Source organism: Elgaria multicarinata, chromosome 3, assembly GCF_023053635.1.
Source record: "Elgaria multicarinata webbii isolate HBS135686 ecotype San Diego chromosome 3, rElgMul1.1.pri, whole genome shotgun sequence".
NCBI classification, from domain to species: Eukaryota; Metazoa; Chordata; class Lepidosauria; order Squamata; family Anguidae; genus Elgaria; species Elgaria multicarinata.
The window spans coordinates 126,482,772-126,510,350 of record NC_086173.1 but is presented as its reverse complement, the minus strand read 5'-3'; the positions used below and the strand labels follow the sequence as shown (position 1 = coordinate 126,510,350).

General features: G+C 40.2%; 1 protein-coding gene across 4 annotated transcripts in view; it reads left to right on the top strand.

The window, feature by feature from the left end:
* Window positions 1–27,579, top strand: part of ITPR1 (inositol 1,4,5-trisphosphate receptor type 1) — a 291,524-nt gene that overhangs the window by 112,290 nt on the left and 151,655 nt on the right. For all 4 annotated transcript variants that reach the window (XM_063121590.1, XM_063121591.1, XM_063121589.1 and 1 more), the window contains exons 7-20: window positions 22–120; window positions 905–988; window positions 1,089–1,235; window positions 6,045–6,140; window positions 15,967–16,121; window positions 17,647–17,746; window positions 18,567–18,727; window positions 19,055–19,196; window positions 21,832–21,990; window positions 22,846–23,018; window positions 23,726–23,845; window positions 24,995–25,189; window positions 26,130–26,381; window positions 27,326–27,467. In XM_063121590.1, coding sequence (XP_062977660.1) covers window positions 22–120; window positions 905–988; window positions 1,089–1,235; window positions 6,045–6,140; window positions 15,967–16,121; window positions 17,647–17,746; window positions 18,567–18,727; window positions 19,055–19,196; window positions 21,832–21,990; window positions 22,846–23,018; window positions 23,726–23,845; window positions 24,995–25,189; window positions 26,130–26,381; window positions 27,326–27,467 — 2,025 coding nt within the window. The remainder of the gene's footprint in view (window positions 1–21; window positions 121–904; window positions 989–1,088; window positions 1,236–6,044; window positions 6,141–15,966; window positions 16,122–17,646; window positions 17,747–18,566; window positions 18,728–19,054; window positions 19,197–21,831; window positions 21,991–22,845; window positions 23,019–23,725; window positions 23,846–24,994; window positions 25,190–26,129; window positions 26,382–27,325; window positions 27,468–27,579) is intronic.

Genomic DNA, 27,579 nt, shown 5'->3' with positions numbered 1-27,579 from the left:
TGAAACTTTTGTTTTTTTCAGGTGGTCATAGGGGACAAAGTGGTTTTGAATCCTGTTAATGCTGGCCAGCCTTTGCATGCTAGTAGTCATCAACTAGTGGACAATCCTGGTTGCAATGAGGTAAGGTAGAAAACCCAACCCAATAAATAGCAATTAGCCTATAAATCTTGTTTTACGTATGAGCTGAAAAGGGGTTCTTGGAAGCTACAGCTAAGGAGTATAAATAATGTTTAAAGAATTGTTCTGTAGGTGGGTACTACTGCAAGTGTGTTCAAAATTGCAGCCTCAGTAAGGTTGTTGATCAGGGTGTTCATGGTAGAATTCCATACTTGCCTTTTGCAGCTGTAAAGCCCTTGCATGAGATGGTGCAGAAGAATGCTCCGGCTCTCTTAACTGGAGTAGGCTACCTGGTTTCTTCCATATGTTTTGGACTACAATGCCTATCAGCCCCAGTCAGCATGGCTGATGATCAGGATTATGGTAATTTTAGTCAAAAACATCTGGAGGACATCAGGTTGCCTTCCCCTGCTCTTAATCATGGCTATGTCATGAAATGAGCTCTGTGACTGTTTGCTCTCTTGCTAGAAATTTTGTTTTCCTGCCAGCTTTAACCATAGTTCATAAACCCTAGTTAAGAGAAAAACCTAATTAGCATCAACAATCATTAACATTATTGCTGACTTAGTTATCATTATTAACGTTATCCAGATGGTTAGCTCACATTGCTATTACCCTTTTGAAGTTTATTGTTTCATTTTATTTATTTAGTACATTTATATTCTGTACTGCCCAATAGACGAAGCTTTCTGGCCAGTTCACAACAATTCAGAGGTACATTAGGACAATCCATCAGTGTGTCTGCATGTTCCTATTTCAATTGATTGTGCACACTTCTTTGTTGTAGGTGAACTCAGTGAACTGCAATACCAGCTGGAAAATAGTCCTCTTTATGAAATGGAGTGATAATAAGGATGATATCCTAAAAGGGGTAAATTGGACAATGCACCCCATTAATAAGTTTTGTTTTGGGTTTTTTTTAAAAAAAGTGCTGAGCCTCCTATTGATTGGTCCTCTCATTGCCTTTGCAGGGTGATGTGGTACGGCTGTTCCATGCAGAGCAGGAAAAGTTTCTGACTTGTGATGAGCACAGAAAGAAGCAGCATGTCTTTCTGAGAACCACCGGGAGACAGTCGGCTACCTCTGCAACTAGCTCAAAAGCTCTGTGGGAGGTTGAGGTAAAGTTGGCAAAAAGATTGTTCAAATGGGGTTGTAATAAGTGTTGGCTTTATTTAAAACCTTGATGAAAAGGCCTGTCTATCCCCAAAAGCTATTTCTCTTGCCATCCTGTACGAATGGATTTCTTTTCCTACTTAGGAACACTGGGGCTCATCAGACAAGCATTTTATAGCTCACTCGTTACTGGCCACTCACGGTTTTTTGAGGGTCCTTTTCACGATGCCATCTGCCTCCCGTGCATGTCCGTCTCCTTCTCCTCATTTTTCTGTTACAAAAAACCACCAGGAAAATCCTCCCCCCATCCCTGTAGTGTAACTTGCCGCCATTTCCTGCTGTATGCAGGAGAAGCAGCGGGATAAAAACACCCAGGGCCAGGTGGTCCCTGTTTGCTTCTTCTTTCTTCACTGTGTGAAGAAAGAGGAAGCTGTTCATCTCTATTGCAGGACAGCAACAGAAGGTAAAGCGACAGTAGGGAAAAGCGATCCCACCCACCACCCACCCCCATTTATAATGGTGTTCTCAAGAACAGGTTATTTACAATAATAGGTTAGATTTTAACAAATCTTTTATTGTCCAATAATCCACTACAACTTTAATTTTAAAAGAAACCACTTTTTGTTGTTGTTTATCTTAGCATCTCTTTATTTCATACGGAGCACATACCTGAATAAATTGTACACTAATATGGATATATTTGATGGACTAACGAAGCACTTAGTTTTGCACTGTTGTTTTTCTTATGGTCTTTGTTACAGAGCAGAGTGTTCACACAATGATTTACTTTTGGGGGATGCATGTGCAGAATTAAGAAACTGTGTAGTGTCATGTTCCAAGGCAAACAGTTGTGTTTTATGTTAACATAAGTGTTTCTCCTTAAAATCAGTGTAACAGTTTATAAAGAACGCAACATTTTTGCTTTATTATTATTATTATTTATATAGCACCATCAATGTACATGGTGCTGTACAGAGTAAAACAGTAAATAGCAAGACCCTGCCGCATAGGCTTACATTCTAATAAAATCATAATAAAACAATAAGGAGGGGAAGAGAATGCAAACAGGCACAGGGTAGGGTAAACAGGCACTGGGTAGGGTAAAACTAGCAGTATAAAGTCAGAACAACATCAAGTTTTAAAAGCTTTAGGAAAAAGAAAAGTTTTTAGCTGAGCTTTAAAAGCTGCGGTTGAACTTGTAGTTCTCAAATGTTCTGGAAGAGCGTTCCAGGCATAAGGGGCAGCAGAAGAAAATGGACGAAGCCGAGCAAGGGAAGTAGAGACCCTTGGGCAGGCGAGAAACATGGCATCAGAGGAGCGAAGAGCACGAGCGGGGCAATAGCGTGAGATGAGAGAGGAGAGATAGGAAGGAGCTAGACAGTGAAAAGCTTTGTAGGTCAACAGGAGAAGTTTATATTGGATTCTGAAGTGAATTGGAAGCCAATGAAGAGATTTCAGAAGTGGAGTTACATGGTCAGAGCGGCGAGCCAAGAAGATGATCTTAGCAGCAGAGTGGTGAACAGAAACCAACGGACTGATGTGAGAAGAAGGAAGGCCAGAGAGAAGAAGGTTGCAATAGTCCAACCGAGAAATAACCAATGCATGAACAAGAGTCTTGGCAGAAGAGACAGACAAAAATGATCGAATCCTGGCAATATTATACAGGAAAAAACGACAGGATTTAGCTACTGCCTCAATATGAGGAATAAAGGAGAGCGAGGAATCAAATGTAAAGCCAAGACTACGAGCTTCCTTGACTGGAGTAAGTGTAACATCATTGACAGTAAGAGAGAATGAGAGATGAGGAGAAGGTTTAGGAGGAAAAACAAGCAATTCAGTCTTTGCCATATTAAGTTTCAAACGACGATGAAGCAGCCAAGCTGAGATATCTGAAAGACATGCCGAAATACGATCGTGAACATCAGGAGAAAGATCCGGAGATGAAAGATATAATTGTGTATCATTGGCATACAGATGATATTGGAGGCCATGAGATTGAATAAGATTACCCAAGGGCAACATGTATAAAGAAAACAACAACGGACCAAGCACCGAGCCTTGCGGAACCCCTCCTGAAAGGGGAAAAGAAGAAGACGAGCTGCCATTAGCCAACACGCTGAAAGAGCGACCCGCTAGATAGGAGGCAAACCAGTTATAGACAGAGCCACAAAATCCAAGGTCATGAAGGGAATCTAAAAGAAGATCATGATCAACCGTGTCAAAGGCTGCAGTTAGATCAAGGAGAATAAGAACGGAATAATGGCCTTTAGACTTGGCAGTAAGAAGATCATTGGTAATCTTAGTAAGGGCTGTCTCAGTGGAATGCAAAGGACGGAATCCAGATTGAAAAGGATCCAGAGCAGAGTTACTAGAAAGAAAATCAAGACAACGAGAGTAGACCACACGCTCCAGGATCTTTGAAACAAGCGGCAACAAAGAGACAGGTCGGTAGTTAGACAGAGATAGCCTATCAAGAGTAGGTTTCTTGAGAATAGGAGAGACTGTAGCATGTTTAAAAGCAGAAGGAAATGAACCAGAGGACAGAGAAAAATTAATAATATGAAGCAAGGAAGGGAGGATAGCAGGGATAAGATTAATAAAGACGCGAGAAGGAATCGGATCACGAGAACAAGTGGAAGGCTTCGAAGAGCGCAGTATTGTAGACAGTTCATCAGCTGAGACCGAAGGAAACGCAGAGAAATTTGCAGGAGGAACTGACAGATGAGGAACAGGAACTGGAAAAGGAGCAGAGCTGGCCAGATCAGAGCGAATAGTTTGGATTTTAGCATTGAAAAAAGAGGCAAAGTTATTAGCAGACAGAGAGGCAGGGAGAGATGGTGGATTAGGCTTCAGAAGAGAATTGAAGGACGCAAAGAGCCGCTGAGGATGCCTAGCATTTGACTGGATCAACGTTGAGTAATACTGCTGTTTGGCCAATGAAATGGCAGAAGAGAAAGAGGAGAGTACAAATTTGTAATGGACAAAGTCCGCCCAGTCCCTGGTCCTGCGCCAAAGGCGTTCAGCTGCCCGGGAACAAGAGCGAAGGTAGCGGAGGAAAGAGGTGAGCCACGGTTGGGGTTGAGAAGGGCGAACTATCCGAGTTGTAGATGGAGCAAGATTATCAAGAGTTGAAGATAAGGAGGAATTAAAGAAGGAGACAGCTGAGTCCAAGGAGACAGCCGAAAAGACAGAAGGAAGAGAGGAGGCTAGAGACTGAGAAAAAGCCTCATAATTGATAGATTGCAAGTCACGACAAGAGCGAGAAGCGGGACGTGAAGGAGGAGGATTATGAGTAATATTGAAAGAAACTAGGTGATGATCTGACAACGGAAAGTGAGCAGTAGAAAAGTCCAAAACAGAGCAATTCCGAGTGAGAACAAGATCCAGACAGTGTCCAAGGGAATGTGTGGGTACATCAGACCAAAGCTTAAGATCATAAGAGGAAGATAATGAGTGAAATCGTAGAGCTGCAGCGTCATGAGGGTCATCCACATGAATATTGAAATCACCCAAAATAAGAGTAGGACAGTTATCAGAGAGGAAAAAGGACAGCCACGAATCAAAATCAGAGATAAATTTTGAGGACGAGCCTGGGGGGCGATACAGAACTGCAATCCGCAGTCGCAGTGGAGCGAAAAGCCTCACCACATGTACCTCAAAGGAGGAAAAACAATGTGACGGTGGAATGGAAAGAGGCTGGAACTGGCACAAACTAGATAATAAAAGACCCACACCACCACCCCGACCCTCTGGGCGACTAGTGTGAGAGAAAGAGAGTCCTCCAAGAGAGAGGGCAGCAGAGATGGCGGTATCATGGGCACGAAGCCAGGTTTCAGTAAGAGCAAGGAGGTGGAGAGACCTAGAGATAAACAAGTCCTGAATGACAGGGGCCTTAGAAGCAACAGAGCGACAGTTCCATAAGGAACACGAAAAAGGCAGCTGAGAAGAGGGGAGACACCGAATAGGAACTAAGTTAGGAGAGACGAACTTGGAACGAGCCATAAGGAACAGATATGAGGAGAAAAGAATTGAGAGGAGAAAATGAGAAGATTGTGTCCTGAATCAGAAAGTAGCAGCGACCAGACTGCGGCTGGGGTTTTTCCTCCGGAGTAGAAGTTCCGCTTGACCGGCTTCACGCTCACGGCGGAGAGCCTCAGGCCGAGAGCCCTTGGGCTCTCACCCTTCGGCTCATGCCTCCAGCAAACTGGAGGCTGGAAAACCTAAAAGAGGCGGAGCAGAAGCTGAAATTCAAACAAACCAATCAATGTTGCTCAACAGCTTCTCTGCTGAGCTTAATTGCAGCTGCTCTTCAAACTGCAAACTGCAAACTGGAGGCTGGAAAACCTAAAAGAGGCGGAGCAGAAGCTGAAATTCAAACAAACCATCATTGATTGTTGCTCAATCATTGATTGTTGCTCATTAAAATTAGCCATTGGCTCCAGAACTTTATCTTTATTCCTGTTAGAAATTCCTTACCTCAGAAAAATGCATTGTATTACTGGATAATTACTTCCTTGGAGTGTGGCTAAAAAGTTTCTTCTTAGTTAGTTTTATTGCATGTTAACATTACACCCCACATAGGCAGATAAAGCATTGCAAATATATTGAAAGCATCTAGTAACATTTGGATGAAACATCAGGAACCAGGTTGTCCCTTTTTGTTTTGTAATCACTATTTAAATAATATCCTTGTTATTTCTCTTGTGATAATTTCTCTCTCTTTCACTTACCCATTAGTTTTGTTTATTGCCTTTTTAAGGTCAAGAGACAAGTGACTCTGAAAAGTCTTAGCAGCTCTTCTTATTACTTCACAGGTAGTACAACATGACCCTTGTCGGGGTGGGGCAGGATATTGGAATAGCCTTTTCCGGTTCAAACATCTTGCTACTGGACACTACTTGGCAGCAGAGGTATGTATTTCAAAAAGGACTCTTGAGAACCATGTCCCTATGTTCTGCTTTCCCTCTTCCTAATTATAGGCATGCTTACTCAGTAACAATACTGGATAACAAATAGTAAGAGTTGGAAATCACTAGAAAAATGTGTTAATTTGAAGTCTCATAGATTAACAGCACTTGTGTTTATCTGAAAGAAGCTTGAAACACTAAACTCTACAGAAATTACTGTGCTGCTACGTTATTCTGTGGATGTACTTCTGTTAAAGTATCCTAATGAGTAAGTGCCTTGAAAATTTTGCCCAATCATTGTGATAACTTGAACTGGTTGATACATTCACTCACAGAGACACCTCAAATGTATTTGCTAATATTAAAAAAAGTTTAATATTAAAAAAAAAAAGTTTAAAAAGAGCTGACCTAGCATACTTTATTTATTTATTTATTTATTTATTTATTTATTTATTTATGTATTTTGTTTTTGTTTCCAGCTTTGTAGGTGCCTGGTTTGTTTGTTTTGTGAGTGGATGGCACAGTACAGGTGTGACAGCACTTTATAATACATTTTTTTGGTAGCATATATATTGCAGAATAAAATTCACTGTGTATTGTATTATAGACTCTGGGTGGGGAAAGACTAGTGGGTTTTTTTGACGTGCTTGTGATTCTCTTCCATCAGGTAAATCCTGACTATGTGGAAGATTACCAGGAATGCCAGTCCTCAGTAAGTACAGGCAAGAGGACCCTCTTGCCTCTAGTCAAGGGGTGTTGACCAGTGATCAAATTATTGGGGAAGAGGTAGAGGAGCTCTTAATGAAACCCACAAGTTCCATCCCCTGTCTCTGAATTATAGCCAGATTATGCTCCTGTATATTTTTAAAGCTTTGAAACACAATCTATAAGGGGGGCAGCACAAAAGGTAAGGGGAGCATGACCCCCTTATCCCCCCCATAATTTGAGCACTGGTGTTGACACAGGCCCTGATATGATCTTGATTGGCAAGCATGTGGACAAAACAAGGCTTAGTCAATGCTGAAAGCCATCTTAATTGGTGAAGGATTTAATGTAATGTTTCCTAGTGCTACTTCTAGTGACTGTAAATATTAAGAACTAGGCAGTGGTCATCTTTAGATATCTAGGTAAACAAATTTGCTATCCTTCTGTCTTCTGTAAATCACATCTTTCTTTGTCCATATAGACTACAAAACACATCTAGTCCTCCCAACCACACATATACAGAGGAAGATATAGGTAGATTGAATTGGAGGCAGTCTTTACTCTTGCATATAGAAAAGAATATATATGATCTGTTCCCAGAACACTGAGCAGGCATCTTTTTTGAAGTTGTAGTTAATATTGCATCTCATCATGATTTGTCCCTTCCTTAAGCTAGTCAGTCAGGGTTCAGGCTAGGACTTTGCTTTCTTCATATTAGTAGTGCTGTGTTTCCCCAAAACCTTCTGCCTTATTGGGAGACAATAAAGGGAGTCTGCCACGTAATCCACAAAGTTTTATTCAGGCAAGAAACATCTCTTCCCACCTGAAGAGAGTCTAACTTCTAGGAACTTTCCCCTAGGCAAAACTATGCAAACTAAGCAAGACAATTGCCTTTTCAAGAAGAACAGAAAGCCTTTTCCCAGAATGCTTTAACTTCAAGGAGATTGGTTCTGAAGAAGGTTTTGGCGAGAAGCTAGCCGGGCTGACCTTTTCTCATCTTCCTTTAGCTCCTCCCATTTTAGTCTGCAGCATACCCTAGGATCAGTGGGCCTTGAAGTTCCCTCCCCCTCAGAAGAGTACCAGTTTTCCACAGACAGTGTGTTGTTTCCATTTTCAAAGATAAGGTCTGGCAAAAGTTCATTCCCAGCTGATGAAGAGCCCGTGAGAGCCACCTCCTCCACTCCCTGTGTACGCTGGTATGTTTCTGGTTGTTTCAACCAGAATTCAGAATCTGATTCTGATTGATCGCTAGAAACTCCTTCCCCCAGCCTAAGGGGAACAGGCCTAGTCATGACAAGTAGTACTTCTGTGGCTCTCCAAGCTATAGTGAGGCTGCATCAAGGAATGAGAGGGCATCCTTTGAATGATGCTACTACTTATATATTGGTGAGTGGAAGGCAAGCTGCATGGAGCCTCCCTAATTCAAGTATTCAGTGGCAAAGGCCTCCAACAAAATGATTTAATATTTTGAACCTGAAAATGAAGGTACCCTATGCAATTGTCCTTTGTGCTTTTGTCAGAGCCTGAACCAGATTCTAGTTTATAGCTTTCCCCCGCTCCCTACATGACTGAATACTTGAGCACTGGTGTTGACACAGGCCTGGCATGATTGTGATCAGCAAGCATGGGGGGTACATGCGGAGCCTGATTGTGTGCCAGACTGTAGGAGGTGGAAGCTGAATGTGGCCACGTGTTTCTTTAGAGAAGTGTGGGTCAGAATGATATGCCAAATTAGCCATAGCTGCTAAGAGTGTGTGTATGGTACACAGAATTTAAGAAGCAGAGAGCATATCCTCTACAAAGAGTAGAGGTAGTACAACAGATCTTTGTCCCTGAGCTAAGTGGGAGGGTTTTCACTGGGAGTAAACATTTGGAAATGAGGTACTGTAAATAAAATTTCCCCTCTTTCCTCCCCATCCCCTTTCCCTTGTGTGTCATGTCTTTTTTAGAATGTAAGCCTGAGGGCAGGGACTGTCTTATTTACTGATTGATTGTAAGCTGCTCTGAGAGCCTTTTTGGCTGAGGTGCGGGATAAAAATACTATAAATGTGCTGCCTTTATATGTTTTAATCAGATGTATGTATTTTATGGTGTTTGCATTTGTGTTGTGCCCTGCCTCGATCCAGAGGGAGAGGCGGATAACAAATTAAAAAAATATTATTATTGTATATTATAAATTGATTAATTAATAAGTAATTAAAAATAAAATTTGAGGACTTTGGGCTGTTAGAAGATTATATATCTCTACCTATAAAGCAGTCCCATAATGTTTACCCACTTCCACATATGGTACTGCCTTAATGCTGTTCACCCAGACAGCTCTTTGTGTACATGGATCAGAAAAAAAATCTAAAAACATGAATTTTAGAGTTTTAAGTATTTTAAAAGAATTTAATAAAAAAACCTAGGTTTACGGCTACAACTCCCAGCATGCCTTGGGTAGGAGGGAAGATTTATCAGGCTGTGGCAGCAATCATGTGGAAATGGCTCACCATCCTGGGTCTGAAGGGAGAGTGCCCAGAGAGAGAGAAAAAAACTAATTTAATTTGTTTTAAAGTTATCTCTCAGGCCTAGGATTGGCCTACCTTGCAGGGTTGTCATGAGGGTAAGAGAGGAAAAAAGAAATGAGTTTAATTTGTTTAAAGGTTAATTCACAGGCCTAGTACTGGCCTGCTACTTTAAGATGATTACCTCACAGACATATGTTAGGCGGCCCAAACAAGAGGAATTTATTATTTATCAAATAAATTTTATAAACATTATTCAAGGACCCAAGCAATGCTGGGCATATCAGCTTATATATGACTTGTTATTGCTTCCAAACTGGGGATAATGTTTATACTAACTAATGGTCATCTTAAATAAGCCAGCTTCAAAAACCGTTGTTTTAGATTGGCTTGTTTCGAAGCTGATTATAGTTACTGATAAACCTTAAACCCCTGTCCAGACACAATGACAACCAGAGTACAAGACTATGGTGTTGTTCTTTTGGCCGTGTGGGAAGAGGGGGGTGGGATGCATGAGCCTGAGCTCACTCAGGCTCATTCCAGCTTGTGTATGTCACAATAAACTGTAGTTTTATGTGACATGGGGAATGTAGCCAATATGTCAAACTCAAACTTTTTAACCACCTTAAGGACATGGAATGTGTTATGTATGTTAGAATATAAAATGACACTATTTGCATGTTTTAGGTATGGGTATGGAGGAAAGAAATTTTTCACTCTCTCTAATTTTTATTGAAATAACAATGACCAATAGACCCATGCTCAGATATCGTGCCCTGAACCTGAGAACTTTAGCATTGGGGAGTGGAGAGTGAGTGAGGAGGAAAAAGCCTTCTGTTTTCTGTTTCCTTCATCCTGAAACTTTCCTTTCTCTGGACAATAATGTTCAGGGGGTTGCTGAACATTATTGTGTGAGCTGGAGGCTTAAGCAAATCCAACTGGCCCTGCTATAGAAAGATTTGGATTGGCATGAGATTGGGGTGGGGGGGAATTATTATTATTATTATTATTATTATTTATTATTATTATTATTTATTTGTATAGCACCATCAATGTACATGGTGCTGTACAGATAACACAGTAAATAGCAAGACCCTGCCGCATAGGCTTACAATCTAATAAGTTGTAGTAAACAATAAAGAGGGAAGGAGAATGCAAACAGGCACAGGGAAGTGTAAACAGGCACAGGGTAGGGCAAAACCAACAGTGTAAAGTCAGAACAAACTCAATATTTGAAGGCTATAGGGAAAAGAAAAGTTTTGAGCTGAGTCTTAAAAGCAGTGATTGAGTTTGTAGTTCTCAAGTGTTCTGGAAGAGCGTTCCAGGCGTAAGGGGCAGCAGAAGAAAAAGGACGAAGCCGAGTAAGGGAAGTGGAGGTCCTTGGGCAGGCGAGAAGCATGGCATCGGAGGAGCGGAGAGCCCGAGCGGGGCGATAGTGTGAGATGAGAGAGGAGAGATAGGCAGGAGCTAGGCAGTGAAGAGCTTTGAAGGTCAGTAGGAGAAGTTTATATTGGATTCTGGAGTGAATTGGAAGCCAATGAAGAGATTTCAGAAGTGGAGTGACATGGTCAGAGCGGCGGGCCAAGAAGATGATCTTAGCGGCAGAGTGGTGGACAGAGACCAGCGGACTGATGTGAGACGAAGGAAGGCCAGAGAGAAGAAGGTTGCAGTAGTCCAACCAAGAGATAACCAGTGCGTGAACGAGAGTCTTGGCAGAAGAGACAGACAAAAATGGTCGAATCCTGGCAATATTATACAGGAAGAAACGACAGGATTTAGCTACTGCCTCGATGTGAGGAGTAAAGGAGAGCGAGGAGTCAAATATAAAGCCAAGACTACGAGCTTCCTTGACCGGAGTAAGCGTGACATCGTTGACAGTAAGGGAGAATGAGAGGTGAGGAGAAGGTTTAGGAGGAAAAACTAGCAGTTCAGTCTTTGCCATGTTAAGTTTCAAACGACGATGAAGCAGCCAGGCTGAGATATCTGAAAGACATGCCGAGATACGATCGTGAACATCTGGAGAAAGTTCCGGAGATGAAAGATATAATTGTGTATCATCGGCATACAGGTGATATTGGAGGCCGTGAGATTGAATGAGCTTGCCCAAGGGCAGCATGTATAGAGAGAACAACAACGGGTCAAGCACCGAGCCTTGCGGAACCCCAACTGAAAGGGGAAAAGAGGAGGACGAGCTGCCGTTAGCCGACACGCTGAAAGAGCGACCCTCTAGATAGGAGGCGAACCAGTTATAGACAGAGCCGCAGAGTCCAAGGTCGTGGAGGGAATCTAAGAGAAGATCGTGATCAACCGTGTCAAAGGCTGCGGTTAGATCAAGGAGAATAAGAACAGAATAATGGCCTTTAGACTTGGCAGTAAGAAGATCATTGGTGATCTTGGTAAGGGCTGTTTCAGTGGAATGCAAAGGACGGAAGCCAGATTGAAAGGGATCCAGAGCAGAGTTATTAGAGAGAAAGTCAAGACAACGAGAGTAGACCAGACGTTCCAGGATCTTTGAGACAAAGGGCAAGAGGGAGACAGGTCGGTAGTTAGACAGGGATAGTCGATCAAGAGTGGGTTTTTTGAGAATGGGAGAGACTGTAGCATGTTTAAAAGCAGAAGGAAATGAACCAGAGGACAGAGAAGAATTAATGATGTGAAGCAAGGACGGGAGGATAGCGGGGATAAGATTAATAAAGACGCGAGAGGGAATCGGATCACGGGAACAAGTGGAAGGCTTCGATGAGCGCAGTATTTTAGACAGTTCATCAGCTGAGACCGAAGGGAATGCCGAGAGAGTTGAAGGAGGAGCTGACAGGTGAGGGACAGGAGCTGGAAGCGGAGCAGAGTTGGCTAGATCGGAGCGTATAGTTTGGATTTTAGCATTGAAGAAAGAGGCAAAGTCGTTGGCAGACAGGGAGGCGGGGAGAGATGGCGGATTAGGCTTCAGAAGAGAATTGAAGGACGCGAAGAGCCGCTGAGGGTGCTTAGCATTTGACTGGATCAACGTTGAGTAGTGCTGCTGTTTGGCCAGTGAAATGGCAGAAGAGAAAGAGGAGAGAACAAATTTGTAGTGGACAAAGTCCGCCCAGTCCTTGGTCTTACGCCACAGGCGTTCGGCTGCCCGGGAACAAGAGCGAAGGTAGCGGAGGAAAGAGGTGAGCCACGGTTGGGGTTGAGAGGGGCGAACTATCCGAGTTGTAGATGGAGCAAGATTATCAAGAGTTGAAGATAAGGAGGAGTTAAAGGAGGAGACGGCTGAGTCCAAGGAGACGGCTGTGTAGACAGAAGGAAGAGAGGAGGCTAAGGACTGAGAAAAAGCCTCGTAGTTGATAGAATGCAGGTCACGACAAGGGCGAGAAGCGGGACGTGAAGGAGGGGGATTGTGAGTAATATTGAAAGAGACTAGATGATGATCTGACAGAGGAAAGTCAGCGATAGAAAAGTCCAGGACAGAGCAGTTCCGAGTGAGGACAAGATCCAGACAGTGTCCAAGGGAATGTGTGGGTGCTTCAGACCAGAGCTTAAGATCGTAAGAGGAAGATAAGGAGCGAAATCGTAGAGCTGCAGCATCGTGAGGGTCATCTACATGGATATTGAAGTCGTTGTCCCATTTCCTGCCCCAAATCTTTCCCTTTGCTTTATGGCTCTTATGGGGGTATTATTATTATTTATTTATTTATATAGCACCATCAATGTACATGGTGCTGTACAGAGTAAAACAGTAAATAGCAAGACCCTGCTGCATAGGCTTACAATCTAATAAAACCATAATAAAACAATAAGGAGGGGAAGAGAAAGCAAACAGGCACAGGGTAGGGTAAACAGGCACTGGGTAGGGTAAAACTAACAGTATAAAGTCAGAACAAAATCAAGTGCCATTTACTGATGGTGGGACCCACAGTACAAGACAAACTCAGTGGATTTACCAAAAGGGGTCCTGATGTAACCTATGTAAATCTAAAATCAAACTGGCTTCTGTGATGGCTGGTATCCCCAGCAATCCTTCCTTCAACTTGGCCAGTTTCCTGCATCAAATAATCAGTTTACAACCCAGCAACACTAATTCACTGTGAATTGATCTGTAAAGCAGACAATTAAGGAATTTTTGGGAGAGATCATGAAAGAAAGCAAAAAGCAGTGGGACCTACAAATCCAAGCAGGCTAAAGTACCTGGGTTCAGAGCTGATTGACCCAAAGCTTCCTTTAGGAGACAGCCATCATTATATTACCAAGATTTGCTTTAAATAAAGTCAGTATAATCTATCCTAGGAATGTTAAGCCTGGCTTGCAGTCTCTCTGCATTGTAGTTCTTTGATATCTCAAGCAGAAGATTTCCTTCGCCCTTCTATATTATGAAGGGTCTTGTACAGACTGAGCATGGTCCTTCTCTGACCAAGGCCATATACATTATTCAGTGAAGAGTAGCAGAACCACCTGCAAACTACTACAGAATCCCAAGGCTTGCTGCTCTTCACCATTTGGTGAGGAAAATGTATTTCCGTATGAGTGCTGAATCGCAGCAGTTGCACCGCAGGGCTCCTCACAGCAAACAATGAGTGGGATCCAGATATGGATACTTCCATTTGCAGAAGGGGCTGATGCAGCAGACGCTCCCACTGGAATGTTGGGGGGGGGACTTTCAATGAATCCCCCTTCCCTCAGCATCCCCCTGTGACCCTCAAAAAGCTGCTTTGGGGGAGTCAGGAATTTTCCAGAACAGTGTGAGCAGTGGTGCTGATGGAGCAGGGGGAAGGGGAAATTGGTGAAAATCACCTCCCCTTCTTTCTTTACTGGAATGTCCTGTGAGTGGAAGTCTTGATCACTTGTAGGGAATCTGGATTGCACACACACAAGTTTTTTTTTAAGGTGTATGGAATTCTGTGAGCATGGGAACTTTGTGAATTATTTTGCTAATCACTAATTGCATCACAGGGAAGGTTCAGTAGGTGCTCATGATAGTTGCGCCAGCACATCCCACACTATCTGGAATAAGCGTCCGTGGACGAGGGCTGTAATTCACAAAAATCTATGCTAGAATAAATTTGTTAGTTTTAAAAGTGCCACAAGACTCTTTATTAATATCACATTTTCCTGAATACAAATTATTTCATTCTGGTCATAGAGAGAGAAAAAACCAACAATATTCCAGCAGCCTTGAGGTGAAGCTGCATAGAGGGTTGAGCAAATCACTGTTACTACGGTATATTTCTTTCTCTTGCTTTTCACCACCAGATGGCGAAAGGAAACCATAAGCAGGCTAAATGTTTGACAAATTAATCTCTTTGGTGTATACAAATATATGCACCATTCTAACACGAGATGATGTAGATAAGCATAATATCTTTGGATATATAAGCATGTTGTCAAATAGGATGTCAAAGGCTCAGCTAATCCCTTGCACAGAAGGCATGATTCTCTTTTTTGTATCATAAATTATTGGCCATTTCCCCCCAAGAATCACTTCAAAGTTTCAGGCTCCTCTGAAGTGTAAATCCACTACCCCATATGCTCCACAAGGACATCTAGGCAAAATCGATATAGATATTCTATACTGTCCTTTATCTTGTATTTTACCACTTCATCCATGCACTCCAAGAGGGGTTTGCATGCTGAAGCTAGACTCCCACTTTTTCCTTGAACCTCCACTTCTTTGAAGGGCTGGTTTTGCCTTTCTAATCTTTACCCCCTTATATTTCATTACCTTATATTTTATTTTTGCTCAGCCCTGTTTCATTTAAAGAGTTGCAGTGTTTTCCCCTGTGTATATTTTAAATACTTTTGGTACATTGTGATGAGTTATTTGTGTAGGTAGCGATCATTAACATTTTTCACAGGCAATCCCTTGATGATGGGAGTTTCAGAGATTTATGATGTGTGTGCATCCAGGGGTCATACTACAAATGAAAAACCTATGTTCTCTGTATCCAGCCTTGCTTTCCTGCTATCTAGGTTTCTGACAATAACACCTTCAGATTAAAAAAAGAACTTGAAGAAAAGAGAATTTATTTTTATTTTGTCTTCCTGCCCTGTCCAAGAGTCACCAGTTTCCAATTAATATGACTTAACTGTATTTACTCTCAAATGTGCATCCATAATAATCATCCTATAAGTACTTTTATTGAAACATTATTAATCTCTGCTTTCATTATTCAAAAGTTATGTACTATTTGATAGTGTGCATATGTGTAAAGAGAACATGTTGGACTTATTTAAAACAACACGTAGCTAATGTGAAGTATGTATTTTTCACTAGCTGACAGAACTTGGCAGCTGTCATTTTAGTTGCTTAATTTAGATAGAATTGTCAGGAAAAGTCTCTTTTAATGGGTCTGAGGGATTCTGGAATAATCTTGATCATTTCTTGACTTCTCAGTGACTTAGACACAGTCCAGCTTGATTGTTTAAAGTTCTTTGTAAGTCTTCTACCCAGATCTAATTCATCCTAGTTACCTACTATATTGTGAGATTTATTGGTTTGTGGTGTCTAGATCTACATTTGAGGTGGCTGAACCGCAGCCATGAAGTCCAGGGCTGATTTTATAGTATATATAATACCTTGCCTTTCACTCTGGGCAGGCAGATCGCAGTTTAGATTTGATCTAATTTGTTTTCCGCAGCTGGATCCTGACCAGGATGCAGCCAGAAGGGGATTACATAATACTCCAGAGAAGATGGCATACTCTTTAGTCTCTGTGCCTGAAGGAAATGATATTTCTTCCATCTTTGAACTTGATCCCACTACTTTGCGAGGAGGAGACAGCCTCGTTCCAAGGTATGAGGTTATAAATGATGAGGGCCTGCTTTCAGCTTAAAATGGCAGCCTGTTTTCTAGGCGGTCTTATATAACTGCGGCAGACCTTCACAGAAGACAGTATTCTGCAGAAATAAATTGAAGAAATGGCTTTTCAATGGTTCCTTCATGTCTTTGTGATTAAGGAATAGCATGCAGGAGAGGAGGCAAATAAAGGCTAGAGGCCTGATTCTTCTTTGCATTTCGACACCAGCCAACAGGAAATACATTCTGTTATAAGTAGCAGGAGAGGAACTAGGAATGGCGCCTAACTGCCCAGAAGCAACTCATTAGGAATTACTCACCTGAATTTTCATATGTCACATGAGTCCACAGCAACTCAGGAACCCAAGAGTAGTTCTTTCTTCCCTGCCAGATTTGGCAATGGGCATTACACATGATTTATTTATTTGTTATAAATATTTGTATCTTGCCTTTCCAATTAAAACATTATTCAAGGTAGCTAACAACACGATAAAAATACTATAAAAAGCAAACAGCTCAACAGCTAAGATTAAGAAACAGAAGATAAAATAGTTTTATGTTATGATCCAGGTATGAGATGCCTTGCTTCTGCAGGGAAATATGCAAGTGATGTGACAGAGGTGTGCTCTGACCAATTTCTTATAACACTAGCCTTTTGTCATAATGAAAGAAAATGGTGCATGAGGATCCCATAGTCAGAGGTCTGGAAGTATGAAACAAACCACCTACTCCTGAAATTCTGTAACCAGCAAATACAAAAGTTTATCATTTGAATCAGTTGTTTGAATTATGCTAATATTTACTTTATTAGTCTATTTTATCTTAATTTGAGGACTTAATTTTGGCTGTGTATTTATTTTTAAAAGGCTTAGGTTTTGTTTTATTTTTGCTCACACACTTGAAAATCTATTTTTATTGAAACTTGCTTTGAATTCTCATATACTAGTTTTAGAATGGGAGCCCATTTCTACGTTATGTACTGTTGATCTTAATTACAGTCTAATCCCATTCAAAAGAAATTCCCATTGAGTTCATTAAATTACAACAGAATGCCTAAACATACTGATACAGTGTCCCATTACAACTCAACTACTAACAGCCTCTCAGTTCCTGGGGAATACCTTTCAATATAAAAATATAGTTAATATTGAATTAGTCTTTAAATAAGTCCGTTCATACAGAATACTTTGGAACTTAAGCCTCAGCTGCATTTCAGATTCTACTTAAAATTTTAAAATGTTTTTAGGATGTTTTTAGGATGTTTTTAACAATGTATATTATGTTTTAATTGAATATTATGTATTTTATCATTTATTGTTGTTCCCCACCTCGATCAAAATGGAGAGGTGGGCAAGAAATAAATTATTATTATTATTATTATTATTATTATTATTATTATTATTATTTTAAAGTAGCTTGTTTTTGAAAAGGCTGTTTTGTGTGTGTATGTGTGTGTGTGTGTTTGAAAAATCTTGAAACTGAGGAAACTTTGCAGTACTGTAAACATATTTGGTCCTTTTAGGAACTCCTATGTCAGACTTAGACATCTGTGTACAAATACCTGGGTTCACAGCACCAATATCCCCATTGATAAAGAAGAAGAAAAGCCTGTGATGCTTAAAGTAAGTCCTGTAAGGAAGCTAATGTATCCCATATCTCCCCCTGCTACCAATGAAACTATTTGAGAGAAGAAAGTTGGCAAGTCCCTGTTTGTTAACAAACCATTGTTTTGGCATAACCACAGTCTTTATTAAAACTGATTAGTGCAAGAGCATAATTTGGTACTCACCATCTTTGGTTGAAAGAACCCAAGCATCTTTTGGAAGACCCTACAAACAAGGGCATTTTTTGCTAAAAGTTTTTATGTGTCATCTATGATGCCCTCTGTAAGCCATATAGGGACTGTACTGGTCCCTGGTCTGATTGCTAATCTATTTGGCTAGTGGCAGGAGGAATCAGTTCAAGAGGCACTGCTACCCCATAGCCACACAACACTAAACCCTTGTGGTAGTTGATATCTTTTCCTATAGATACCTTTCCTCTTCTTTCTTGCAAAGCATTATAGTCAGAGGGGGGAGCTATAGCTAGGTCATAACCTTGGAGCTCATCAACTATGTTTATATCCAATCACCACAAATATTTAATAGTAATATTTAAGTCAGCTGGCTTCTGCCTTGAGAATTAAGGAATATTGCAGTAATAGACAGAGTACTATCAAAATGTAAAACTTCGGCCTTAGCTAGACCTAAGGTTTATCCCGGGATCGTCCCAGGGTCATCCATGTAAATGACACACAGGGGATCCCGGGAGCAGGCAGGGACGACCCCGGGATATACCTTAGGTCTAGCTAAGGCCTAAGTGTTCCTAAAACGTAAGCATTGATATCCTATGTCTTCATTACTGCTATTTTTCTGTTTTGATTAAAATTGCTTTGATTTTAAGATTGGCACCTCTCCAGTAAAAGAGGACAAAGAAGCTTTTGCTATAGTACCAGTTTCTCCTGCAGAAGTTCGAGACTTGGACTTTGCAAATGATGCAAGTAAGGTGTTGGGTTCAACTGCTGGCAAGCTGGAAAAAGGAACAATAACTCAAAATGAAAGGAGGTAAGAGGATCATTATGTAATCTTTTAAAGAGAAAATGTTGCTCCCTAGCTTTACAAAAAGTAGTGAGCTGGAGAAGACAGCTTTTGTACCTGTTTCTTTAAAATAAGCTATCAGTGTAACAGTACCTCCACTTTAACATTTACTCAGAAAATTAACTTTGAAGTTTTACATATAATACACAAATACAATACTTCTGGGACTGCCTTTGAAATTAATATTCTCTTTTATTTCATTGTAATTGAGTTGCTGAATATATTATGGGTGGGTATATATTCATAATGCATTTTGGATTAAGAACTGGGTTTATGTGTTTTTAATCTCTGTAGGTCTGTTACGAAGTTGTTGGAAGATTTAGTATATTTTGTTACTGGTGGAACAAATTCTGGTCAAGATGTGCTTGAAGTAATGTTCTCAAAGCCAAACCGAGAGAGACAAAAGCTAATGAGAGAGCAAAATATTCTGAAACAGGTACAATGAATTGTACTTAATAAGAAAGCCACTGATAAGAGAGGTGATGTCTGCACTATTTGACAGTGCAGACAGCTTGGGATAAGGGCTCATATCTAGGGATGGATGTAACATTGCTTCAACATCAACAAAGTGTGTGACAGCTATGAAAAAGCCAAATTCTGTGCTTATTAGAATTATTAGAAAAGGGGTCAAGAATTAAGATGCCTTAGACAAATCTATAGTGCAGACACATTTGGAATACAGTGTATAGTTCTGATTTCCCTGAAAAAGAGATTCCTTATTCCATCTATTTTAGTTTGCTTCTGTGAGCACAGGGAGTGTGAACATTAACCAGGACCAAAAATTAAATCAGTTTAAAAATTATTGAATATTAGACAAAATGGTGACATATAAATATTAATAAAAAATAGTGGACATGATATACATTAAACAATTGATTGCATAAGAAAAAGATTGAAGCATAATAAATGAAGCAGTTACAATGTGACTGCCATTAAGACAATGATAAAAGCATAAGGGAGTAAATCTATGTCCCTTAGACAGCGTCTGTGGGACATAAGATTGTTCAGTTTCCTGGCTCTAGGCTCGTAGACAGGGCTCTGAGCTGGGAGCCAGGAAACTGCACTCCCTGTCCCCTCCCACTCATAGATGGTGCGGAGACAATTGCGCCAGCTACCTCTCCACACTTGCAAAACAGAGTGCAGGGATGGGATAAGGGTGGTGTTCCCGGGGACGGGGAGGTGAGGAGACTGGGAATGGGAGGCCATGAGCTATCTTCAGCCATCCCCAGTCTGCTTCCCTTCCCCCAAAAGCCTCTGCTAGATGGGTGAAATCACCCGTCTAGCTAAAATTTATTTATTTATTTATTTATTGCATTTTTATACTGCCCAATAGCTGAAGCTCTCTGGGTGGTTTACAAATTAAGACAATTCAAAGTATAAAACCATAATATAAAATACAGTATAAAAGCACAACCAAGATAAAAACAGCAGCAATGCAAAAATACAAATTTAAAATACAAATTTTAAACAGCAAAGTTAAAATTAATTTATAGACTGTTAAAATACTGGGAGAATAAAAAGGTCTTCAACTGGCGTCTAAAAGAATATAATGTAGGTGCCAAGCGAACCTCCTTAGGGAGCTCATTCCACAGCTGGGGTGCTACAGCAGAGAAAGCCCTCCTCCTTGTAGCCACCTGCCTCACTTCCTTTGACAGGGGCTCGCAGAGAAGGACTCCTGAGGATGAGGCAGGTACATATGGGAGGAGGCGTTCCTTCAGATAGCCTGGCCCCAAGCCGTTTAGGGATTTCAATGTTAATACCAGCACTTTGAATAGGGCCCGGACCTGGACTGGCAGCCAATGAAGCTGGAAAAGGACTGGCGTGATGTGGTCTCATCGGCCAGTCCCTGTTAGTAACCGTGCTGCCCTGTTTTGTACCAGTTGAAGTTTCCAGACCGTTTTCAAAGGCAGCTCCACGTATAACGCATTGCAGTAATCCAAACAAGCGGTTATGAGAGCATGGGTAACTGTAGCTAGGCTATCTCCGTCCAAATAAGTGTGCAGTTGGTATATCAGCCTAAGCTGATAAAAGCTGCTCCTGCTCTGCATTGGATACATGTAAGGTTCTGAGTTAGGATGCTTACAAGTACCCAGGTGTATTCCATAGGATTCCACCCTAAATGAAATGTAAAACTAATTGCATTAGCTAATTCAAGGCATAGTAGGTGGTAAATGGAATATAAGAGAAAGCATATTAAACCCAAAACTTGGCCTAGCGCCCTTTCCAGCCCACCTACTTTAAGCACTGCAAATTCCAAGCTAAAAGAGAACTGCTTATTTACAACTTTACTTCAGGATTCTTAGATGGTTTCCAGGTTTTAAGAACAATCCAAAAAGAGTTAAAAAAGAATCTCCAAGGAAGAGTTCAAAAAGTGTTCAAAAATACTTAAGAACAAAGTTAAAGTAGAAACCTTATCCACAGCAATTCAGAGAAAGCAAGGGAATAGAGAGCTTCGGCTATTGGGAAGTATAGAAATGCAATAAATAAATAAATAAATAAAACATTTGTATCCCGCCCTATATCATTGGGGTCTCAGGGCAGTGAACAGATAAAATCAATTCAAGCAGTGTAAAACAATAAATAATTGGCACAACTAAAACGTATTAAACCATTAGCAAGGAAATACCAGCAAAAATGTAAAACAATTAAACTGTGTGCAGGTTTAGGCAAATTTAGCCCTCAGAGGCTCTGATAAAAAGCCACATTTTAACTTGGTGCCGAAACGAAGCCAGCATCTGCTCCCGTTGGGCCTCTAAGGGGAGGGCATTCCATAGCCACAACAGACAAATAATATAATGAAGCCTATAAAAATATTAATCTCTGAAAAGCACAACTCAAGAGAAGCAACAATAGGACTATCTCAGCAAGGAGGGCTATCATAATGTTTAGCAGCAAAGAGAAAAATTAGAAAGAGAAATACTTTTACCTCTAAGGAGATAAGCATATTGAAAACATCATGAAAGAAAGTGATTCAATGTACCCCATACAAGATAGTGTAGATATGCTTGTTTTTGAGAGCTGCAATTTTAATACTAATGCTAATTAGTTTATTTCCACAAATAATGTGCCAGATCTTCAAGCTCTTACAAGCACCTTTTACTGATTGTGGAGATGGACCGATGCTGAGACTGGAAGAACTTGGAGACCAACGCCATGCTCCTTTCAGACACATCTGCCGGCTCTGTTATAGAGTGTTGAGACATTCCCAGCAGGACTATAGGAAGAACCAGGTTAGAAAAGAGCTTGAGAAAGTCTGGTCTGTTTTTCTAACATTAAATCCTAAAGGACTACTGTTTTGCATAACAAAGATTCGTGAACCATCAACATTTTCTGGCCTTTGTCTTCAATAATGGTCCCTTTTTAAAAAGTCAAGCTTTATTTTACAAGTATCATCTCTTATGTAAATGTGATTAAAGAGCTGGAAAATACAAGTGATGAATGATAAATTACAAAGAAAAAAATGCTATATATAGTGGGATGTTTGGTGAAGACAATAATGGAATTTTGGTAACCTTGATGCAGCTGGAAAAAGCCATAGATTTATTGGGCCACTGTATGCAAGTATTTTCCTGGATATGTATTACAGAATACATTGGTTACAATATAAAGCCATACCACAGTCAGCTCTGTATGAACAAGAACAACAAAATTGGATATAAAAACTGATGTAAAAGCCAAAACAAAGACATTCTTGAAATGTGTTGGGAGCTATAAACATTGCTGCAACAGTCATTTTTGTCTTTGCTACGTGAACAAGACCTGTGCACTCCTTGCTCCCTTACATGCTCTGAATTCCCCTTTTAATTTGGATTCAGTGGAAATCCGTTTGTCTCTTAAACAACTGGGCCAACAAAGATGTATACAAACCACACTTGACCCATAAACCAGGACTGCAAACCCAGCCCAGACTCAAGAGCTCTTATGATAAAAATGTGCTACTTATCCTGCTTTTCTGTGTGTCCTTTTATTAAGAACAAAAAATTACATCAACAAATCAAAGTGCATAGATAATTTCCCCATTTCCTCTCACTCTTCAATTTTAAAGTGAATTCAGCATCTTCTTTTTTTCTTTTTTCATTTGTAAGGAATACATCGCCAAGCAGTTTGGTTTTATGCAGAAACAAATTGGCTATGATGTCTTAGCAGAAGATACCATAACAGCATTGCTCCATAATAATCGTAAATTGTTGGAGAAGCACATCACGGCTTGTGAGATTGATACCTTTGTTAGCCTTGTAAGAAAAAACAGAGAGCCCAGGTAAAAGTCGTTTAACCTTCAACTGTTTAGACAAAATAAAGGATGCATAAGAATTTCAGTAGGAATTGTGATAGGGCTTGAATCAGTATAGAAATGTAATAAATAAAATAATACATAATAAAATTATCATTGTGCTTACTGCACTCACGAGCTTGCCTCCTGACAACGTCATATGTTGATGTCATTAGTTCTAATTATGTACATGGAGTTCAACCAAAGTTATCTAAGGAACCATTCTCCGTTCCCAAATCCAATGTAATCTAGGCTATCCTCAACTGAAATCTGATGTGGGTGCTGTTGCACCATGTCCCTGGATGACGGCTGGTTGGCCACTGTGTAAACAGAGTGCTGACTAGATGAACCCTTGGTCGGATCCAGCATGGCACGTCTTATGTTCTTATGAAGACTTTTTGGGGTTCCTAGCATGCATTATAATATACTGATGTGGCATAATGCGCTGAAATCAGCTGCTTATCGGAGCCATGGTGATTTTTAGATTTATAGAAAAGAGAGATTTTTAAAATGTGTGTCAAGTGACAAGAAATTACTTAGTGAGCTAAATGGATCTTGTAGCTGTGTGTCGCTTACCAGAGTTTTAAAATTAATAGTTTTGTTTGAGATTTTTGTCATCTTGCAAATAATATATCTGTTTAGCATCTGAAAGTTTGTACAAAGTTTAATGGGCTATGGATTTTCTTCCCTAATAGGTTTTTGGATTACTTGTCAGACCTTTGTGTGTCCATGAACAAATCTATTCCAGTGACTCAGGAGCTGATTTGTAAAGCTGTACTAAACCCAGCAAATGCAGACATACTCATTGAAACTAAGTAAGTTGAAATGTATTTCAAGAGCTTTCTTCCTTTTAGAAAGATGATTGCAGTGTTCTGAGCCCTGGCAAAAATGACACACCCAAATTACCTCCAGTTTGGGGAAAATGCGGAGAAGTTGTAGATTATTACCGTATTAAATGAAATTTAATAGGGATAAATGCCAAGTTCTACATCTAGGAAATAGAAACCAAATGCACAGTTACAAGATGGGAGATACTTGGCTCAGCAATACTACAAATGAGAAGGATCTTGGAATTGTTGTAGATCACAAGCTGAAGGCAAATGCTATTTTGGGCTGTATTAATAGAAGTATAGCTTCCAAATCACGTGAGGTACTGGTTCCTCTCTATTCGGCCCTGGTTAGGCCTCATCTAGAGTGTTGCATCCAGTTCTGGGCACCACACTTCAAGAAGGACGCACACAGGCTGGAGCGTGTTCAGAGGAGGGCAACCAGGATGATCAGGGGTCTGGAAACAAAGCCCTATGAAGAGAGACTGAAAGAACTGGGCATGTTTAGCCTGGAGAAGAGAAGATGGAGGGGAGACATGATAGCACTCTTCAAATACTTAAAAGGTTGTCACACAGAGGAGGGCCAGGATCTCTTCTCGGTCATCCCAGAGTGCAGGACATGGAATAACAGGCTCAAGTTACAGGAAGTCAAGATTCCAGCTGGACATCAGGAAAAACTACCTGACTGTTAGAGCAGTACAACAATGGAACCAGTTACCTAGGGAGGTTGTGGGCTCTCCCACACTAGAGGCATTCAAGAGGCAGCTGGACAACCATCTGTAAAGTATGCTTTAGGGTGGATTTCTGCATTGAGCAGGGGGTTGGACTTGGTGGCCTTTTAGGCCCCTTCCAACTCTACTATTCTATGATTCTACTTCTGACAGTACAATGGTTGCTTTTTGGGTTCTCCAACAAATTTATAAACCTAAAACTAGGGACAAACTGATGAAGCACATTTAAAATTAACGTTAAGTCCTTCCCTTTTCTCAGGGTGCATAATCCATGCAATTAATTGCCAGGGGATGTAGTGTTAGCCGTTATAAAAACAGCTTTCTAAAAAGGAAAACAAAACTGTGTAGATTTATGAAGGTATGAATATAAGTAATTGTTTTTTTATTTTTTTGCACCATTCTTTAGACTGGTGCTGTCTCGGTTTGAATTTGAAGAGTTATCCTCTGGAGAGAACTCACTGGAGGTTGGTGAGGATGAAGAAGAAGTCTGGTTATTCTGGAGAGACAGCAACAAAGAGGTCCGCAGTAAGAGTATCAGAGAGCTGGCTCAGGATGCTAAAGAAGGGCAGAAGGAAGACCGGGATGTACTCAGCTACTACAGGTTAACACCGCAAGCAGTACTTGGCTATGGCAGTGTAACCTGAAGTGTGTCATAAACTAACTCTAGCTATTTGTAATGTTATTAAATAGTGTATACAAGACATGAATGTTAAGTTTGATAACTGGTTAAAGCGATAGCTATTAAGGTACTTCCTGGTAGGAAAGAATGGCCTTTTAGGCCCCTTCCAACTCTACTATTCTATGATACTTTTTTTTTAAAAAAATGGATAATGTTGTTATATTGTTGTCTATATGTTTCTGATATCTTTTTTTAAATTTTGTATACTTTTTAAATGTTTACTGTTTTTAACTGTTGTAAACCTCCCAGAGAGCTTCGGTTGTGGGGTGATATATAAATGTAATAAATAAATATAAATAAATAAATGGAGCATGACAGCAGTTTCATACAACTGCAACAGCAGCTTTGTACCACCAAGATGCATCTTGCAGTGACCATGTGGCAAATGTGGTTGTGCAAATCTACTTCTGTGTTATAGATGTATGACCGCTCAGAGAGCTTTAGCTTTGGGCGGTATAGAAATGCAATGAATAAATAAATAAATAAAAATGAAAATGTTTTGAAGGTCAGCTGTTACGGTAAAAAGTGCTACTTGAATTAATTTCTAAGATTCATTATCCCAACTTTTTTATGGTGTGTTTTTTAGGGTTAAGTAACCTGTAGTCCACATGGTATATTTTCCAAAGTTGAATATATAATAGTGACGTTGGATTATACAATGTTTAAAAAAGATTCTAGGACTGAAATGCCATGCCATTTCAAATTAAGTCTGTCAAGTGTTCTTTCAAGGCACTACAGTTCACAGAATAAATAATAACTATTGCATCTAAATATAAATTTCATTACCATGTCCTAAATATTTTAACATTTTCTTTCCTGTGCAAGCAAAATGACTTTCCTTCTTCTCTCCTACCTTCCAAAGGTACCAGCTGAATCTTTTTGCTAGAATGTGTCTCGATCGGCAATACTTGGCTATAAACGAAATATCTGGCCAACTGGATGTAGACCTCATCCTTCGTTGCATGTCTGATGAAAATTTGCCTTATGACCTGAGAGCTTCATTCTGCCGGCTGATGCTGCACATGCATGTTGACCGTGATCCCCAAGAACAAGTGACACCGGTGAAATATGCCCGCTTGTGGTCAGAAATACCATCTGAAATTGCAATTGATGAGTGAGTACTTTGTGATTAATTGGCTCTCTAAAAGGAGGGCAGTGAAACATAAAGTCTGGGCTTATTTTATTTATCTAGTTATACATAAAATATCTGAGTGGTGAACAATAATAAGGAGAATAATAATAATAATAATAATAATAATAATAATAATAATAATAATAATGATGAATTAAAACTTTTAAAATTAGGTTGTGTCAATAAGGCTTAGCTGATTAGTCAGAGAAGGCTTGTTTAAATAAAAATATCTTCAGCAGGTGTTGAAAACTAAACATTGTTGTTGCTTCCCTGACATCAACAGGCAGGGAGTTCCATAGGCAGAGTGCCAGTACACTTAAAGGCTATTTCCGGGTGAACTCCAAATGGACGGTTCACCAGGAGTGTCTCATCTGATGACCTCAGTGACCGGGCAGGCTAGTTAGGGAGAAGGTGTCTCTCAAATAACCTTATCTCAAGTTGGGAAGCATGATACTTGCCAGGGGGTGGGGTGGGTTTTTTAAAAACTATATTTATGTGATAAACATTTTAGAACACATAAAATGGTAGAATTGCAGGAACATATCCTGATTTCTCTAATTTTGGCTTCTGACTGAGGCTTGGTGTTGTGTTCAGGTGGAGTTGTAATTCTTTATGGAAAATCGTGTGTGGACATTTTCTAGATAGAGAGTTTGACCCTGCTATCTTAAAGGAAGTAAAGAACTGAATGGCTTAGATTCATACATATTAATACATAGGGAACTAAATGTGCAATTGCTGACTTTGTCAGCAGTTGCATCTTTAATATATAGTTTGGTTCCTAAACAAGCACAATCTAGAAGGTGGCTACTGTGGACTGTCAAATAATAAATTTCTTGTACATATTTAGGTATTTCTCTTCATAAGAATCAAATGGGGACAGTCTTTCTATTAAATTCCAATTGAGGCTTTTCCTTTCTTCCCTTCAGCTATGATAGCAGTGGAACCTCCAAAGATGAAATCAAGGAGAGGTTTGCACAAACCATGGACTTTGTGGAGGAATATTTAAGAGACGTCGTCTGCCAAAGATTCCCTTTCTCTGATAAAGAAAAAAATAAACTCACTTTTGAGGTAAATATCTTCTTGTGCATAAGGCTTAGCTACAGGACTGGAGCTAAAAGCATAAGTCACTTATGTGGTTGGACCATGAACCTATGAAGCATCTTTATACCAACACAGATAA